General features: G+C 39.4%; 1 protein-coding gene across 1 annotated transcript; it reads left to right on the top strand.

Moving 5' to 3' along the window:
* The first annotated feature begins 9248 nt into the window (after positions 1–9248).
* Positions 9249–9668, top strand: LOC149141455 (uncharacterized). Its single transcript, XM_089451240.1, has one exon. It carries the CDS (start codon positions 9249–9251, stop codon positions 9666–9668), a length of 420 nt encoding a protein of 139 aa, XP_089307366.1.
* The last annotated feature ends 11109 nt before the right edge of the window (positions 9669–20777 follow it).

Genomic DNA, 20777 nt, shown 5'->3' with positions numbered 1-20777 from the left:
ATCTTCAAAGTCCAATTCCAATCTTGGGCATTTATAATTTAAAAATATGAAATTCCTCAAGCCCAATTCCAATATAGACTAGACCTTCTCGGTAATTATTTTACTTTAAAAATCATCAAAATTTTATAAAAATTATTATAAATTAGAATATTTTTACAAAAAATATTGTCAAATATTTTATAATTTTACTATTAAGGAATAATAAGATGTTTTCTACACTTTAAAATTTTCCCTAATTATACAATCTATAATATTACAAATTAAGGAACATTTCATTGTTGTACTCATGGAAAATAGTTTTAGATGTATTTTCAATCTTTCTTTCTTCTTGACTTCTTGCTACACTCTTCAAGGATGTTCTATGATGACTGAAGGTAAATCATAGATTGAAATGTTTTGGAGTAACTCAGATCTATTAAGTGTAGAAAGGGGTCGAATCTCTACAAGTGCAAACATTGCCTCAAGTTTTGCACTAGAAAAAATAGATTTGTAGCTCGAGAGATTTGATCACTCTCATTTTAATAATTTTAAATAATTTGAATTTTCTTTTATTTGACTAAGTCAAAATGTTTGGTTAACATAACATAAATAACAAGACATTCCAACATCTCTTCCATAATACATTTGCATCTCCAGAGATTTGATCCCTGTCATTTTAATAATTTTAAATAATTTGAATTTTCTTTTATTTGACTAAGTCAAAATGTTTAGTTAACGTAACATAAATAGCAAGACATTCCAACATCTCTTCCATACTAGATTGGAGAGCACATCTTGGGGCAACTATAATTTCTATATTCATGCACTATCTTGTTCCCTCTTAATGGAACATTATTTGTAACTACTATTAGCAAAGGATTCATGCCATGTTCATTATCTTCATTCATCACTTCTATACCAATAGTGTAATCCATCTCTAAACTTTAGAGTTCTAACTTATGTCATTCTAATCTTTTACATTATCGAGATCCAATGGTTCACATTCTCCTCATCTCTTCAATAATGTCATGATTAAGCTCTACCAAAAAGTCATTGCTAAAATGAAATATAATAATGTCAAGAGTAAGCTCTACCAGAAAGTCATTGCTAAAATGAAATGTAATGGATAGTGGTCTATAAACATTAATTGTAACATTGATGTTAAGAAACAGTCCTCATTTATCCCACCATATATAATTGAGGAATGTTTATAACATGACATTTATATTGATATTAACATGGTTAAACTCATTGTAATCCCCCTTTCATATGCTAATGATATTATTCTTATTATTAAAACTTTTGATGATTTTAAAAAGAAACTAAGAAATTTCGATGAATTTATAAGATTAGAATCAATATTGATATAACTAAAATAATGATAATTGAATCTACGAAAATAAATTATTCCCCAATTTTGTACACTGATAACACCATTAAATAGATTAGATCATTAGAAATATTTAACTTGATGAAGGTATCCAATGTTGATTTTTCATAGGGTCTTATATACTGATAATTACTTTTAATGATTTAATTCTTTTACACATTCTTATCCATGATTCCATCATTAAGAAATTAAACATAAGGCATCAACAACATAAAATTTATGATCATGAAGAGACATCCAAACAAATAATACAAGAGTTTACTTTGAGAAAACCCACTTGGGGGAAATCCCAACAACCTTTTCCTTAGAGAAATTCTTCTTTTCAATAAGAGACACACCTAGACATCTTAATCATTTACAAGGTCAAATTGACCAACAAAATAAGATTGGTCGAACCTGGTCCAATAGCCCCTTAGTCAAGTTAACTAATTGCCTAATAAATTTGGTCTGGTGTTCTCTGGTAGGGAAGAACTTCGACCCACTCTTATACCTGAGAATTTCGGTCATGTAGCACTAGAATGCATTATATTTTTTTCCATGAGAAAAGGAACCCATAAATTTATTCATCCGGAAGAGGAACAAAGTTACATTTTTCATATGTTAAACGCATTCGAGCATTTAATGCCTCACGACAAATCATAAAAAAATGGTTGAAAGGCCAACAAGGTGTAGAAATTTGATAGAATTGCCACTGCTCAAGAAATTTAATATAAAATCAAGAGACCAAATTCTACTCTACTGATCTGCAGAATGAAATTTACAATTTATAACAACATGCATAAACATGTAATAAGAAAAACCACAACTCCACAGTGATTTGTAGGGGAACCCAACGGGGAAAAACCCCTCAAGCCTATTTGCATTAATCAGTTGAATAGAGAGTATTACAATTACATGCCCCAGCTCTGAGCACAACCTACAAAAGAATAATTATTCTCACTACTGACTAAGGAACTCTGGCCTACACTTAGTGACTTTATGCCTCCATCAGCCTCCTATTTCCTTGCGAAAATCCTAAGGAAATTGGCCCCTATTCTTTATGAATTTCCTCCAAATTGATTGTGCAATTCCCAAGGATTTTAATTATTCTCACTACTGACTAAGGACCTCTGGCCTACACTTAGCGACTTTATGCCTCCATCAGCCTCCTATTTCCTTGCGAAAATCCTAAGGAAATTGGCCCCTATTCTTTATGAATTTCCTCCAAATTGATTGTGCAATTCCCAAGGATTTATCATTGATTGCATGCAACACCTGTACACTCAAGACTAGTCTACAATTGACGTTACACTACCTTGTCATCTCCACTTCAGCTGAGGAATTCAAATTCCTTGCATGCACTATCTATTTTGGGTTGATTGATCAGTTAACTGGCAGATCTTTGAGTTAGACTATTGTCCCACTACACAACTAACCTTCAACTGACTCTATCAATAGTTAGAGGTCAGTTAACTAAATACAACTGAAAATAACTAAACTATATTACTAAAATTTAGCAATCACACATGCATAACTGAACTCCAAGCCCTCTAACTCGAATTTACTGAGCTAACTGAGTGACAAGATCCATGTCACATTAGTTAACTACCTCCAAGTTGTCCTATTGATGTGGAAATTCGATTTTACTCAATTTGACTAAGGCTAAAGCCAAATTGAGCCTTTCTTGTTACATTTTTCAACACTTCCTCTTAGCAAGAAAGGGATTTTTCACCACCCCTATCCATCACCTATGGAATTTATTGTAGCATTACCTATCAATATTGTTGATACTACTGCAATAACTGCAACTGAGAAGCATAAAAAAAACACTGAATCAACTTTGTCTCTACAACTATCTACTGGGAAAACTGCATTGATGTTGATTTTTCACTATGCCTCCTGCACTGATATCAGCACTGCTCTGTGCTCCATAACATCTTATTGCACCAAAAAAAATTGATCCTTCTGCTACTGAATATTGTGGGCTCCTATAGAAAGGTAATGATCCATGACAAGGACACCTCAATGAACCCTGCCCAAATATCTACAATTTTGGGACTCAGGTTCTACATCGCCCCACGTCACTCCTAGAGGTATTGTTGCATGCATGGAAAAATATATCTCTATCTTGTAGACCTTTTTCACTTTAACTCGAATCTGATTCACTTGCCCAATAGCTACATGTTTCAAAAAGGCTTTCCCTTTACTGAAAATGACATCATAGCCTATATCCTCCAATACTGCTACAGAGATCAAGTTCTTCTTCAACCCAAGTACAAACATAACATATTTGAGGTTAATATGGGAGCCTAAATCCCTCCTAATGGTTACAGTACTAATTCTTGTAGCACTATACCTCCCATTATCCCCAAATTATTTATGTATCTGGAGATCCTTCTCCTCCAGGCTACTGAAAAATTCCTTGTTTCCAGTCATATGGTAAGATGCACTAGAATCTAGGTACCAATCACTCCCTCTTACTGTGCTTACTAATCAAGAACGGAGGGTGAAATATAGATCTAATTGAGAATCCAAGGCATCTCATCCTACTCCTGCTACAGGCTCCTTGCTAGGTTTCCTTTGTGGACACTTTGTTGCATAGTGTCTGAATTCATGGCAATGGAAGCATTTTATCTGAATTTTCTTCGAAGTTTGTTTGTCAGGGCGAAGTTTTTATGGTCACTGTTATTTTTTAATATCTCAGTCAGTTTCTTCCACATAGCAAATGGTGTCTATTTTCCATGGAGATTTGAGACCACATTGTCTCTCACACCTTCCAGGATGATCCTCCTGGCTCTAACAACATCTTTCTTCCATTGGGCTAATTGTTGTGCATCTAACAATAGAGGTTTTGCAATATCATTTTTCACATATTCTAACACACCATTATCATCAAGCATTGCTTCCATGCGGTCCTTTCAGGCTATGCAATTCGAGCTACCCTGCAGGGCATAATCAAATCTTAGTTCGTTGAAACCTATTCTCCCAGGTTTGAAGAAAATTTGCTACATTAAAGCTACAAATTCGAAATTCATGAGAGACAAATTCAAAAGACTATTTCTAGTGTGAATTTTGAGGCTCTAATACCATGTATAAATTTGATAGAATTACAACTACTCAACAAATTTAATCTAAAATCAAGAGGCACAATTCTACTCTACTGATCTATGGAATGAAATTCATAATTTAGAAAAACATGCATAGACATGCAATAAGAAAAAACAGAAATACACAATGATTTATAGGGGAATTCAACTAGGAAAAACGACTAAAGCCTATTTACATTAATTAGTCGAATAGAGAAACTATTACAATTGCATGCTCTAGTTTTGTGCACAACCTACAAAAGAATAGTTGTTCTCACTACTGACTAAGGACCTCTGACCAACACTTAGCCACTATATTCCTCCATGAACCTCTTATTTCCTTGCACAAATCCTAAGGAAATTGGCCCCTATTCCTTAGTAATTTCCTCTAAATTTATTACGCAATTCACAAGGATTGATCATTGATTGCATGCAACACTTGTACACTCAAGACTAGTCTATAACTGATGCTACACTACCTTGTCATCTCCAGTTCAGCTGAGGAGTTTGAATTCCTTGCATGCAATAGCTATTTTGGGATGATTGATCAGTTAATTGACAAATATCTGAGTTAGATTATTGTCCCACTGCCTGACTGACCTTCAACTGACTCTATCAATAGTTAGAGGTCAGTTAACTAAATACAACTGAAAATAATTGAACTAGATTACTAAAATTTAACAATCACACATGCATAATTGAACTCCAATCCCTTTAAATTGAATTTATTGAGATTACTGAGTGACAAGATCCATGTCACACTAGTTAACTACCTCAAAGTTGTGCTACTGATGTGGAAATTCGATTTTATGTTGGCATTATGACTAATGTGTTGTCTTTGATGGAAACCTACTTGATAAAGATGTCAACATGATGGTGGTAGAATAAGTATATAGGCCAGGAAAGACGTGATAGAGAGATTAGAAAAAAGAATACTAGTTCAGAGATAGAGGAAGGATAAAGTTGATGTTTTAAGAAGTATACGTGGGTCTTGTGAACAAAGGCCACGTACATACATGGGTATGGTGAAGCAAAGTCACGTACAATTTCTGCACCATAATATTCTCAATACCAAGGGTCTTTACCATGGTATTGGCCCATAGCAATTAGCATGATAACGGATATTTGATCCCGTCAAATAATACCATTGACATAACAATAGAATTGTCCTAATATATTAGCTAAGGCCTATGCTATATAAGGAGATGGAGATCAAAGTGTTAGGTTTGCATGATATGGCTTATTGATGAATTGTTTTATTTGAAATAAGTCTGCACTTGTGAGTGTGATGGATCAGATCTTATAGATTTGAAATGTGATGCAGGAGCATCCAACCAAGGGTAGACAAGTGGAGGTGTTTGACTCGCAAGCTAAACAGGTTCACAAGTCATTGTACCTGAGTTGTTTTTTTCTTCTTATTTTATTTCCTTAGTTATCAGCAGTTGGGACACGATAGCAGTTTCGGTTTCATTTTTCTGTTAAGGAGTTTTGTTTTATTTATTTACAGAAAAAAAAAAAAAAAAAAAAAAAAAAAAAAAAAAAAAAAACAAAAAAAAAAAAACAACAACAAAAAAAAAAACAACAACAACAACAACAACAACAAAAAAAAAAACAAAAAACCACTCTATTTCTTTTAAAATTAATCCTAGAATTTAGATAAATAGGAAATTGACAGTTTCTTATGGTAATTGTTAACAGTTTCCAAAAACCGTTTAACAAATCATATAGAAGCAAAAAGAACAAATCATTGTGGGGTTGATTTCCATCATAGTAGAAGAGAAATAAAGAATTTACAAGTAACATTTTGTAGTCCTCTGAATTCCATGTGCAATTAGTTTCTTTCATGTTCTTAAAAGATATTGAGCACATTTCCAAGCAGAAGCAAGCATTAGAAATTGAAATCTTTTAGTAGACATCAAGACAAACAAAGATAGCAAGACCGAGAGCGTGGAAGTGCTATTGCAAGCATATGGAGAGGAAACCATCAAAGAACTGATAAGCCTCACAAACAATCACCTACAGTTCTGAGCAGTAACAAGCGTATAGCAAAGCAAATAAGCAGAGGGTTTCACATTTAACATCACCAGAATCACCAATACGAAAATAGCATCAAAGTCCAGGTACTACAAGACTCATTATATAAATCTTTTCATTGAAAACACAGTTTGAAATATAAGTTACAAGAGTATTTGCAAAGTAATTTATAAGTTAAGTTAAACAGTTCATATTACAAGTAGACCGAAGACCTGGGTTCAAAACCCTGAATTACATATACATAAGTTAAACCAGTTCGTGTCACAAGTAGACCGAAGACCTGGGTTCGAAACCCTGAACATACGCTCACCCTAAAACCCCAAAGATCTTAAGCAAGACAAGCAACCTATCCATATTCCACAGAGGGACTAATTAAACGACAGAGAGGCCGAAGCCTGAAACTAAGACACAGCAGCATCAATAGGTTACAAGTATGAACATCATGGAAAGACCCTACCTGGTCTAGCGAAGCGCAAGAGGAGCCGAAGCCACCGTTGCTCACTCGCCTTCCACCTGCAACCACCACAAGCAGAGAATCAATAGCAAAACACAACAGAACTCAAACGAGTAGAGAAACAGGGTAAGGGTTTCACTTACCAGAGAAGGGGTCAACGAACTGCAAGCAGAGAGATGACAACAGGTCGTGAACCAGCAAGAGACCCTGCTCACAAGGAGCGTTCACTGTCAGGACCGGAAAGAGAAGCATAGAAAATACTAAAGCAAAGAAAGAAAACATACCTGAGGAGTCTGCGAGCTGAGGATGAGAATGGGGTCACCTCGTGGCCGCAACCTGAATGCACAAGTAACCAAAAGCAAGATTAAATAGCAGAGCCATCGAACAGTAACTAGTGAAACATAAACACAATAATGCCAGATACATTCAGGAGGAAATAAGTTGTCATCATGTCACAGAGAACCTTCGGACATAGTCGCAGAACGCCGAAAGGCAGCCCAGAACCCTCAGGCAGACCGACAAGCAAATACAGGCATCCATCAAAATAGATAAAACACTAGCAGAGTCCTGCTACTGGACAAGCCGTGGCCGAGAAGCCAAGTTGAGCGCCAGAGCAACATTAACGAAACCCTCAGGAGGAAAACCAGAGAGCAGACCCTCTCAGCACAAAAAAACAACAGTCGAAATGACGGACCAAGTGAGGAGCTAGGGTTACAAGCATAGTGAAGGCGGGAGAACAGAGCCCGAGGTTGAGACAGGTGTCTCCCTCACAAGAGTACCATAGCAATCACATTAATCACAACCAAAATATCTAAGTACCACTACACCCTACTAAAAATCATAAATTTAATAATTTCGAATAAACCAAATCTTGTGTCCAGTTAGAGTACATGGGCTGGTCCCATTAAATTTTGGTGTGAGAGAAGGTTAGTGGAATGAAATGGAAGTTGGGAGAAGAGGACGTGGCAGAGCTATTCGAAGAGTCGTAGATGAGTGGTTGAGAGAAGAGATTAGGATCCTGAATGACCGTTTCATTGCAGTAGAAGCAGGAAGGAGAAGGGATCTGAAAGTAGGAGATGACAGTGAGGAAGAGGTTGTAGTTACAACAGTTGGATCAAATGAAGAAGGACCTGAGATTAAATTATTAAGGTCAGTTTTATTGGCTAGCAGTAAGCCAAAACCTGAAATTCCGAACTATGATGGAAGTTTGTCCATAGAGGTGTTGTTGGACTGGATTAGTGAGTTGGATAAGTATTTTGAATGTGAGGAGGTCAGCGAAGATAGGAGAGTTAAATTCATTGCTACCAAGCTGAAGGGACACGTAGCCTTATGGTGGGACAGTGTCCAGGCAGAAAGGAGAAGATTGAACAAGTTACCAATTAAAAAGTGGACCAGAATGGTCGCCAAGATGAAGGGTAGATTTCTGCCCAAAGATTATCAGATTGCTTTACATCGACAGGTACAGAATTTGAAGCAGAGAGGAATGATGGTGAAAGAATATACTAAAGAATTCTATCGGGTGAACTTGAGAGCTGGATATACTGAAGACACCCCAGAGAAGACAGTGAGGTTTGTGAATGGCCTAAGGCTGGAAATATTGGACGAAATAAGTATTCTTTCTCCAAAGAATATAGAAGAAGCATATCAGAGTGCCTTAAAGGCAGAAGAGAAGCTCACAAGAAAGCAGAATGCTAGGAGGGGATGAGGAACAAGCAAAGGAAAAGGACAATCCTTTGGCAGAGGAAGGACTGCCAATAACAGTGAAGAGGGCAGCAATTCCAAAACTTCAGGGACAGTAGAAAAGGATGGTAGCACAAGAGGAGGAAGGCCATACCAGAGAGGCAGGGGAAATGGCAGAGGCAGAGGAGCTGCCTACCAGTGCTACAAGTGCCACAAGTGGGGGCACAGATCCTTTGAATGTCTTGAAGGAGAATAGGCTGGTCAAAGAGGAGCATATGTTGCTCAGATAGAAGCAGAGGCACCGCCTCAGGAGGTAGAAAATGCACCAGAGACAGGAGAGGCCTTAGTCTTGAATAAGGTATTGTTAAAACTAGCGAAGGAAACAGTTGAACAAACCCAAAGGAAGGCATTGTTTCGGACTGTGTGCAAGTCACATGGAAAATGCTGCAAGTTGATTATAGACACTGGAAGCACTGATAATCTGGTTGCAATAGAGATGGTGGAAAAATTGGGTCTGAAACGACTGAAGCATCCAACCCCCTATAAGGTGTCATGGTTACAGAAGGGTCACCAACTGCTGGTTGATGAGCAGTGTGAGGTGGAATTCCATATTGGAAAATATAAGGACAAATTTATTTGTGACATCATGCCCATGGATGTGTGTCATATTCTGCTAGGAAGACCGTGGCAGTATGACCAGAAATTCGTTCATGATGGGAAGACAAATTGTTACAAGTTTGTTAAGGATGGAATTAAGCATACGTTAGTGCCCATCAAGGAGGAGGAAACAGTAGAAACTAGCGGAACAAAAGTGTTATTGGTGGGTGGAAATTTTTTTTTAAAGAAGATTGAAGATGATGAAGTGAAATATGTTGTTGTGAGAAGACCAAGAACAATGCTGTTGCACACAGAAATTTCTGATTTACCTACAGAAATTCAGGAAATGTTGCAGGAATTCAGCGACATTGTGGTGGATGATTTACTAGATAAATTGCCACCAAAGCGGAGTATCAGTCATCACATAGATTTCATATCTGGAACTAGTCTATCGAATAAAGTTGCTTAACGGATGAGCCCCAAATACAACGAGGAGATTAGAAAATAGGAACAAGAATTGCTCGATAAGGGACTGATTTGGGAGAGCTTGAGCCCATGTGAAGTTTTGACAGTGCTTTCTCCCAAGAAAGGAGGCAGATGGCGGATGTGCACGGATTCGCGAGCAATAAAGAAGATTATGATTAGGTACAGGTTTACATTGCCACGAATGGACGATATGATGGACTGTTTGAGCGGGGCAGCCTATTTTTCGAAGATAGATTTGAAGAGTGGATACCACCAGATTAGAATCCGGGAAGGGGATGAATGGAAAATAGCTTTCAAGACTAATGAAGGGCTGTATGAATGGTTGGTGATGCCATTTGGGTTAAGTAATGCACCTAGTACTTTTATGCGCTTGATGAATGAAATGCTGAAGGAGTTCATTGGGAAATTTGTGATTGTGTATCTTGACGATATATTGATTTTCAACAAAACCAGGGAGGAACATTTTCTACATGTTCAATCTGTTTTGGAGAAATTGCAGCAAAACAAGTTGCTGATAAATCTGAAGAAATGCACTTTCTTTCAGAAGGAGTTCATCTATTCGGGTTTCATGATTGCATAGAATGAGCTGAAAATTGTCCCAAAAAAAGTTGCAGCTATACTTAGCTGGCCATCCCCTAAGAGTCTGTTCGAAGTACGAAGTTTTCATGGGTTGGAAAGTTTTTATCGTACGTTTATAAGGGACTTTAGTGCAATCTACACACCTATGTGGGATACAATCAAGAAGGAAAGTCAACCTTTTTAGTGGACTGAAGCGGCAGAAAGGAGTTTCCAGATGTTGAAAAAGAAGATCACTGAGAGGCCAATTTTGAGGCTACCTGACTTCAACAAACTTTTTCAAGTTCGTTGTGATGCCAGTGGTACAGCCATTGGGGCCGTACTCAGCCAAGAAGACAAACCTGTTGCTTATTTCAGTGAAAATTTGAATGAAAGTAGGCAAAAGTACTCATCATATGACAAGGAGTTCTATGTTGTCGTCCAAGCATTGAAGCATTGGAGACACTATTTGCTGGGTAATGAGTTTGTTTTGTTTTTAGATAATTTTGCATTGCAGTACGTTATGAAGCAGCACAAACTGAACCACAAGCATGCGAAGTGGGTTGAATACTTGCTGAGTTATACGTTTGTGTTGAGACATATTAGTGGACAGGCCAACAAGGTAGCAGATGCATTGAGCAGAAGGGTTTTGTTTTTGTAGGAGAGCACCATACAAGTGCTAGGTTTTGAACACTTGAAAGACTTGTATCAGACAGATGCAGATTTTAAAGAGGCTTATGAAGCCTGCCAAAACCCTTTGATGAGGAATAATAGTCTATGGCTGGACTATAACCTACAAGAGAAGTTGTTGTTTAAGGGATGAAAATTGTGTATTCCCAACTGTTCGATGAGGGAGAACATCATCCGGGAGAAACACAGTGGAGGTCTTACCGGACATTTTGGCATTGACAAGACCTTGGATCAGCTCAGTCACTTTTATTATTGGTCGAGGATGCGAAGGGATGTGCAGTGATTTGTAACCAGGTGTAAAGTGTGTTAATTCGAAAAAGGACATAGTCAGAATACAGGACCCTACACACCACTACCTATTCCAGGTAGACCATGGGACTCAGTGAGCTTGGACTTTGTCTTTGGTTTACCGAGGACACAGTATGGTCATAACTCTGTGATGGTGGTAGTAGACCGGTTTTCAAAAATGGCGCATTTTAGTCCTTGTAAGAAAACCAGTGATGCCACTCACGTAGCACACTTGTTTTTCACAGAGATTGTCAGGTTACATGGCTTGCCTAAGTCCATTGTCTCTGACAGAGATGTGAAATTTACAGGACATTTTTGGCGCACCCTGTGGAAAAAGCTGGGCACACAGTTGAACTTCAGCTCCGCTTATCACCCACAGACGGATAGGAAAACAGAGGTCGTGAACAAAAGTCTAGGATACCTGCTAAGGAGTCTAGTGGGAGAAAATTCATGTATGTGGGATCGTGTGCTTGCTCAAGTAGAATTTTCTTAGAACGATTCACCAAACTGAAGCACAAGAAGCAGTCCTTTTCAGATTATGTACAGAATGCATCCCCGAGGAGTGCATGAACTGCGGGATTTGGGACAGCTAGAGAAAAGAAGTGTTGATGGGGAAGACTTTGCAAGAGCAATTAATGACCTACATGAGCAGGTGAAGATGAAATTACAGGACAACAGTCAGAAGTACAAATAGAAAGCTGATTTGAAATGACATGAGGTACAATTTAATGTGGGGGATCAGGTCTTGGCGCATTTGCGCAAGGAACGATTTCCTAGGGGCGAATACAACAAACTGAAATTCAAAAAAAATGGACCTTGTAAGATTCTGCGCAAGTTTTCTACAAATGCTTATGAACTGCAATTGCCTCCAGGTATAGGAATATCGCCCATTTTTAATGTGGTAGATTTATTCCCATACACTGCCAATTTGGAAGAGGACAGTTTGGCACAGCCAAAACGGGACACCCAAGAGGAGAGTAGTTCGTGGATGAGACAAATGCCTTCAGCTCAGCCGCTCGAAATCGAGGGAATCCTCGACACACAAGTGGCCAAGTGGACATGGAAGAAGGAGTACCTACAGTACCTCATCAAGTGGAAGAATTGCCCTATAGAGGATAGTTAGTGGCTTGATGCAGGACAGATACAACATGCAGAGTATTCTATCAAGGAGATCATGGACCGGAGCCATGACTTTTTGTTACCTCGGGAGCTTGATGCAGGAGCATCCAACCAGGGGTAGACAAGTGGAGGTGTTTGACTCGCAAGCTAAATAGGTTCACAGGTCATTGTACCTGAGTTGTTTTCTTTCTTCTTATTTTATTTCCTTAGTTATCAGCAGTTGGGACACGACAACGGTTTTGGTTTCATTTTTCTGTTAAGGATTTTTGGTTTATTTATTTATAGAAAAAAAAAAAAAAAACTTTGTTCCTTTTAAAATTAATCCTAGAATTTGAGACAAAGACGAACGATTAGGGTTAGGGTTTTGGAACGGGCGGCCTCTGGCGGACCTGCACCTAGTCAGGGTGCAGGGGAACCCGAATCCACCTGCAGAAGTTCAGACCAAGCCACGCCAGGTCGATTGAAGGAAGAAACCCTGAAAATAGACAGGACTGATAAAAGAGATGACAGAACTGGGCGGGGGGGGAGAGATCCCCTCCTATAAGAATGTAGCAGCAGGAGAAACAAGCCGGAATGGATCGAGCGGCAGCTCAGGGAGACGTAGCAAGGATACGCCGGTCATGGGGGCAATATGGCAAGCAAGGACGGGGAACAAATGTCTGCCAAGAGCAACAAAAAAACCCAGGTTTGTTATTCCAAACAATAAACTTGAGGAGTACAGAGGATATATGAAAGACCATGCTCTCATTTGTAAGTTTGTAGGCACATGGCCATCTGAGAAAGACCTGACTAAATGGATACAACAGAGATGGAAGCCCAAGGGACATATTGACCTAAAACTAGGGGCAAAAGGATTCTTCACGGTAATATTTGCAAACCTGGAAGATAAGGAGAGGATCTTTGAGGAGGGACCATACTTCTTCAATAATGCAGGCCTTTTTATGAGGCAATGGGAAGAATGCTATAATCCAGACAAAGAGAAAATGCTAGCAGCACCAATATGGGTTAGACTGTTTGGGCTTCCAATAGAGTTCTGGGATCCAGAGATTCTAGAGGGGATTGGGAATTCAATTGGGACCTTCGTCAAGGTGGCAGAAACTACCAAAAGAGGCAGATATATGTCATATGCCAGGATCTGTGTCTACATGAATATCACAGAACCGCTTCCGGATTATATTGAAGTGGAATACCATGATGAGGTATGGCAACAACCAGTAGATTATGAACATATTCCATTTAGATGCAGATGGTGCCATGAATATGGCCATCTGTATAAATCTTGTCCGATGATTGCCAATGAAACACCAACAGATTTGGGGGGAAGAAAGGAGAATATTGAACAGGAGGAAGGGAAAAGCAGAGGAGACAATGAAGGGTTTATAGAAGTACTGAGACGAAGAAAACCCCAAAGAGAAAAAACTAAACAGAACCCACCCTCTCCAGAAGGCACTCAGAAAAGTCAGAACCAGTTTGAAGTATTACAAGAAGAAGAAATGGAAGTGGAAGGTGAGGATGGCAAAGATGAAACAGTGGAGCATATAAAAGAAAACAAAGGAAAAAATAAGGTGCCAAACAATATGGAGATAGAAAAGGAGGGGGAGAAGATAGATCGACCTCAAGAACAGAACCAAATGGAGATAGATCCATAACAGGACAAAGAAGGAGAAGAAGAATAGGTTATGAAGAGACTTCTGCAAGAATGGTGGCATTTGGATGAAAGATTCATAACCGAAGACCATAAACAATTATACAAAGACATGTTCCAAAGATACAAGGAGAAACGAGGGACAATAATAACAAATCAACCAGAATAGCTAGCGATGCAAGGAGGACAAAGCACAGAAGTAGGTACTATAGGGAAAGGAGGAAGGAAAAGAGGAAGGAAAAGAGGAAGAAGACCTATGAGCGAGACCATCCAAATGGTTGGAGAGATGCTAGTAAACTTAGGAAGAGTGGTGCCATTGTCGAAGGTATTCCAACAACCCCTTAAATTGTTGAAATGATCATCACAACCTGGAATATTAGAGGGATGAATAGTAAGGGGAAACAAAGATATCTGAAAGAGAGACTCAAAAAAGATAAACCCAATATAATGTTAGTTCAAGAAACAAAAATTAGAGAACAAAAACTAAAATATGTTATGAGAAACTTCAAGCCACATTATGAGATAATTTGTCAGGATGCTATAGGTAGCGCGGGAGGTGTGGCAATCCTTTGGAACCTAGAGGAGGTTCAATTTGAAGACTGGATCAGTATACCTTGAATTCTTTCAGGAAGATTCAGGAATATAGGATCCCAGGAATGGGTTCTTTTATCCAATGTATATGGTCCTCATTTACTGGGCGAACGCAAGAACTTCTTTCAGAACCTGGAAATTATACGCTCCATGTTTCCAGCCTCTCCATGGATTATAGGAGGAGATTTCAATATGATCACATCCCTATAGGAGAAAAGGCGAGGCCTTAGAAGAAAATATGTAGATATGGAAGCCTTTGGAGATATGATAGCAGAAAAAAGGTTGGTAGACATTCAGACAACAAATGGGATCTACACATGGAACAACAGAAGGGGAGGTAGACACCAAATCACCTCCAGACTAGATAGATTTCTACTATCAGAACATATTATAAATCGGGACATTTTCATTGAAGCAATGATTCTACCGGGAATGGGATCGGACCACTGGCCGATCAAAATAGAACTTGACATCAAAGCCAGCCCCAAGAAAAAGCCCTTTAGGTTCGAAGCCTTCTGGCTCAAGGATCAAAATTTTATGATGAAAGTAGAAGAATGGTGGAAACAAAGTCAACAAAGGGGAAGAAACAGGATGCAGACCTTCCAGCTAAAATTAAAGGAACTAAAAGAAAACATCAAAAAATGGAACAAAGAGGAATTTGGAAACATCTTTAAGGACCAGCAGCTTCTAGATCAGAAGATGAAGAAAATCCAACAAGAAATTATAATTGTAGGCAGAAGTGAGGATCTAGCCAGAGAAGAAGGGATCCTGATAGGACAAATGGAAGAAAGAAGGAAACAAGAAGAGATTCTATGGAGACAAAAATCTAGAGTGAACTGGCTACAAGAAGGGGAGAGGAATACAAAGTTCTTCCATCAGGCAATGATCCAGCAAAGATAGAGAAATAAAATCTTCTCCATAAAAGATGAAGAAGGACTACGAGTAACTCAGCATGAGGAAATGGAACAAATTCTGGTAAATCACTTCAAAGAACTCCTTACGGAATCTAATGTAGATCGACGAGAAGCCACTAAGAGAATATGCAATGAGATTCCAAGCATGATTACAAGGGATCAAAATCTAGCTCTCATGAGGGCAGCTACTCTGGAAGAGGTAGAAGAGATTGTGAAAGGGATGAAGAAGAATAAAGCCCCTGGACCAGATGGGTTTACAGTGGAATTCTACCAAGCAGGATGGAAATTTTTGGGCCAAGATATCCTGGATGTGGTGGAAGAATCAAGAAGAAATCAGAAGGTAAGTACAGGCTTAAACTCAACTCTCTTATCTCTTATTCCTAAAGATGCTAAGTCTGAAGAGCCCCAGGGCTTTAGACCCATTGCTCTGTGCAATGTTATATATAAAATTGTAGCTACGCTAATGGCTAAAAGACTTAAGCCTATTCTCTCTAGTATTATCTCCCCGAAATAGGTTTTGTGGAAGGTCGCCAAATCCTGGATGGTCTTGTTGTATCTCAAGAAGTAGTGCATTCTCTAAAAACAAAAAAGGAAGCAGGTATGATGATTAAACTGGACCTCTCCAAGGCTTATGACCGCTTGAATTGGGATTATTTGAAATCGGTTTTAAGGGCCTTTGGTTTTTGTAATCGATGGATTGAATGGGTCTCTGCCATGATCTCTTCGCCCAATTTCTCCATCCTTTTGAATGGAGTTCCTTCTCAAACTTTTAAGGCCTCCAGAGGACTCCGTCAGGGAGATCCCCTGTCTCCCTTCCTGTTCATCATTGCAAGGTTTAGGAAGATACATCAAAAAAGAATTGAGGGAAAGGAAGATTAGAGGAATTTAGATATGGGGCAGTAACATACCAATCACTCACCAGCAATTTGTTGACGATATCATGTTGTTTTGTGCTGTGTCTCTCAGAGAAGCTAGAAGAATAAAAGAGATCTTAGACCTCTTTATGGAAGCTTCTGGTATGCAAATTAATAAGGAAAAGTCTTGTACCTATTTCTTTAATACAGCAGGAAACATCAGAAATTTTTTAACAAGAATACTAGGTTTTCGCTCAGGAGAGCTACCCACAAAATATCTAGGTACTCTGTTAGCTTTGAATCCGCTAAGAATGAAGAATTGGCAACAAACCATTGAGAAAATTGCAAGCAAACTAGCCAACTGGTCCTTCAGAACACTGAATATAGCAGGTCGAGCAGTATTGGTCAAGGCAGTCCTACAATCGATTCTGATCTATCAACTCTCGACAATGGCTGCCCCTAAAGGTGCGTGTGCCAAAATGGTGGAGATTTAAAAAAAAATCATTTGGGGCAGACCGAAGCAACAAAGAAAATGGGCACTGGTATCCTGGAAGGGCTTGGTGAAAAGTAAAACTGATGGAGGATTAGGCCTCAGAGATCCTTACTCCTTGAACCAAGTAATGGGGGCTAAGCTTTGGTGGAGATGGATGAAGGGAGGAGATGACCTATGGAAAAGAATATGGACAAAAAAATATAATATGCCAACAAGTCCAGAGGAAATCTTAAGAATAAGGGACACCCCGAAAGGTTCTACAATATGGAATCTGGCCAGTCAAAACAAGGAGATAATAACTAAACATGCTTTCTGGGAAATCAAGAATGGAAGTTCAGCCAAGCTCTGGGAAGAAGCTTGGCAGCAAAGAGAAAGATTAAATGGGTTACAAGCTTTAAGTGACATATATCAAAAGGCAAAAGAGGAAGGGATGAATTATGTAAGGGATTTCTGGAATGAAGGGTGCCAAGAAGAATCGTGGAGAACCTGGAAAAACCCGGAAGAATGGAATGGACATATTGATAGGGAGCAAAGAGAAATATATATAAAAGAAATGCAGACAAGGAAAATACCTATAAGAACAGGACCAGACATATTGAGATGGGGTTATACAATGAAGGGAAACTTCACGATTAAAGAAGCATACCATCTCTCCACTCAGCAAGAACAAGATGATATGGCAGTTATATGGAAACAAATTTGGAGGAGCAACTGGTGGCCGAAAGTGACCCACTTCCTGTGGCTGGTATGTAAAGGCCGCATCCTGACCTAGGACCAACTTCAAAAGTGTGGGATTCAGGGTCCTCCCAGATGTTGTCTCTGCAAACAAGATCAGGAAATGCAGGAACATCTCTTGAATTCATGTAGTGGAGCACATCAGCAATGGGAAGAAGGAGACTCTTTGGAAGGACAAACAAATATCAACAGAACATCAGGGAAACAATTAAATAATGGGGATGAGGCCAATTCACGTGCCCTGTGGTTAGACGAGCCTGGAGTCTAGCAGTAGGCATGAATATGTGGATGATTTGGAAAGAACGAAATAGGAGAATCTTTCAAAATAAAGAGATGTCTAAAGAGAAAGTCTGGGGAAAAACGTTGAGTCATATTCGAGAGACCATCTTAGTGGAAACTTGGAGCACAGAGGATTGGAAAACGACTCCAAAAGAAGACCAAATTCTAAGAAAGCTGAATCTGCAACAAGGAATGGTTGCTCCGCAAATGTGGAAACAACCCAGTATAGGATGCAACAACCCCATTCACTTCTCTCGCCCCTCGGCAGGATTTATAAAGTTAAATTTTGATGGAGCATCCAAAGGTAACTTGGGCTCGACGGGGATTGGCGGCCTGTTCTGAGATGACCAAGGCAGAACAAGATGGATTTACTCAAATAATGGTGGCATCATGAGCAACAATGAAGCCGAATTGATGGCAGTACATCAAGGACTGAAGATAGCAATCAGAAATGGCTACAACAATCTGGAAGTGGAAGGAGATTCCCAAATGGTCACGCACATAATTAAAAAACTTATTAATGGGACTTCATGGGATAAAGTTACCCAAAGTTGGAAGATGGCTAGCTTGATCCAAGATCTGAAAATTATCTTAAAGAGATTCGAGTACATGATCATTAAGCATGTAAGAAGAGAAGGCAACAGAGCAGCGAATTTTCTCACAAATTGGGGAAGTAAGGAACAAGGAGGAAAATTGGATAGTATCTGGATGACACACTCAGAGAAGCCAGAATTAGAACTGCTTAAAATGATATTAACTCAAGACCATAATGAAGACACGATCTAAAGACAACAGATACAGATGGCCCCCGATCGGGGTGAGGAGGAGAATAGGTGAGGGCAGCAGGAAAAATCATGAGTGCGACAGGACAGAGAGATCATCTCCTGCTTGTAGCACCGCCCAACATGCCATGGTAGAGTACTGTATGTTAGCGCAAATTTTGAGAAAATGGAGTGGAAAGAGTGGGATGAGAGAGAAACGCAGAATTGGCGACGGTAGTGGGATAGGAAGTGGGACAGGTGGGCTGTATTATTTGAAGGTGGCGAAGTGGAGAAGGATAGGTAAGCCGCGTCGAGAGGAAGAGAAGCAGGGATTAGCGCAACCGGTGGGAGCCTTGACGGGAAATTTCGATTTCGGGTATATCATCTCTGGACCTTCTTCTGATTTTATCTCTATTTTGAATGGTATGATGGAAGAAAGAGGGATGATGGCTGCCTCTGGGGAAGAAGAGAGCAGGCGTAGGGTTGCCTTTTACTCTGCCATGCACTGTGTAGAAGAAATGGGGTTCAAGTAGGGAGTGGCACAAGAAGGGTGGAAGATGTGTGGTCTAGAAGATAGTCTGGGGAGAAATACTGAGGACCAGACCGCTCACCCCACGACGAATGGCGAGAGGGAGGTAGAGAGGAAAGACATGAAAACTCTGCACCTGGCTCGGGCGTTGGTTAGTATGACAGAAGGTCTACTTACCTTCCTGCATCCGAGAGAAGATAATCACCGGAAACCTCAGACAAATGAAGGTGACTGGAGCAGGGGAGGTGGGATAAGAGCCAAGAAAGTTAAGGAGGAGGGCAAGTTTGTAAATCCTCAAAATCTAACTTCTGTTGATGAAAATTGTAAACAGGCAACAATAAAAGGAAAGATGGCACACCTGGGCTAAGGAAGGGGGCGTGGAGGCAGAGGACGTCCAAGCCAGCAGAATAGAGTTGACCCGTCAACCGCAACGCCTGCTAGCCAACGGAGGGGGAGGAGATCCATGTTGACTACTATCTAGGAAGCTGTGAGAGCCTATAGAGAGGGTACAGATGAAGACATCCGCCAGCTAATACAAGAAATGGAGGCAAATGTGATGGAAGAGTAGTCAGACCCTGAGATAGAGGAGTGGGCAGACATAATCCAAGATCCTGGCAACACTCATGGACGGATGACGCTCTATCGGAAAGCTCTTCATGTCTACTGGGTTTTAAAACAACTTCTTGCGAAGGCGCACGGGAAGTGGCCGAAATTTCCCAAGGGATGCCAAACCTCAAAAAGGAAATGAAGAATTTTCAGGTAATTATGATTATGCAGGATAACAAGTTGGATGAGATCCAACAGAGGTTGGCTCAGATGACTCAAGCTCCCACGGAACCCATGGCAACCCCTGCCAATCCTGATCTGACTATTGATGACCAGAAGGAATAATCCTTCAATGTTTCTTCTGCTTTTAGTGGACAACTCTTTTTTCAGTTGTATATATGATAGTTCTTAGTTTGTTAAGTACTTTCAATTGTTTAATGCATATAGCCTGGATGGAAAAACTGGTGAAATTTTGTTTTTGGACTGTTTATAGCAAACTCAGGTGGCCAATAGACTTGGTTTCCCCTCGGGGCAGGTTGAGGCCACCAAAACGATGTATTTGGCTTTATTGGATATTATAAATAGAAAAGGAAGGCACCACCTACACTTACAAAAAAAAAAAAAAAAATCCCAGAATTTAGATAAATAGGAAATTGACAGTTTCTTATGGTAATTGTATCTAACTGTTAACAGTTTCCAAAAACTATTTAACAAATCATATAAAAGCAAAAATAACAAATCATTGTGGGGTTTATTTCCATCATACTAGAAGAGCAATAAAGAATTTACAAGTAATATTTTGCAATCATCTGAATTCCATGTGCAATTAGTTTCTTTCCTGTTCTTAAAATATATTGAGCGCATTTCCAAATAAAAGCAAGCATTAGAAATTGAAATCTTTTAGCAAACATCAAGACAAACAAAGACAGCAAGACTGAGAGTGTGGAAGTGCTATTGCAAGCATACGGAGAGGAAACCATCGAAGAACCGACAAGCCTCACAAACAATCACCTACAGTTCTGAGCAGTAACGAGCGTACAACAAAGCAAACAAGCAAAGGGTTTCACATTTAACATCACCAGAATCACCAATA

The sequence above is a fragment of the Pinus tabuliformis genome, chromosome X, assembly GCF_031772625.1.
Source record: "Pinus tabuliformis cultivar Carrire ecotype Pingquan chromosome X, CPIR1, whole genome shotgun sequence".
NCBI lineage: Eukaryota > Viridiplantae > Streptophyta > Pinopsida > Pinales > Pinaceae > Pinus > Pinus tabuliformis.
The sequence above is the reverse complement of the archived record's forward strand: the minus strand, read 5'-3'. Positions and strand labels throughout refer to the sequence as shown.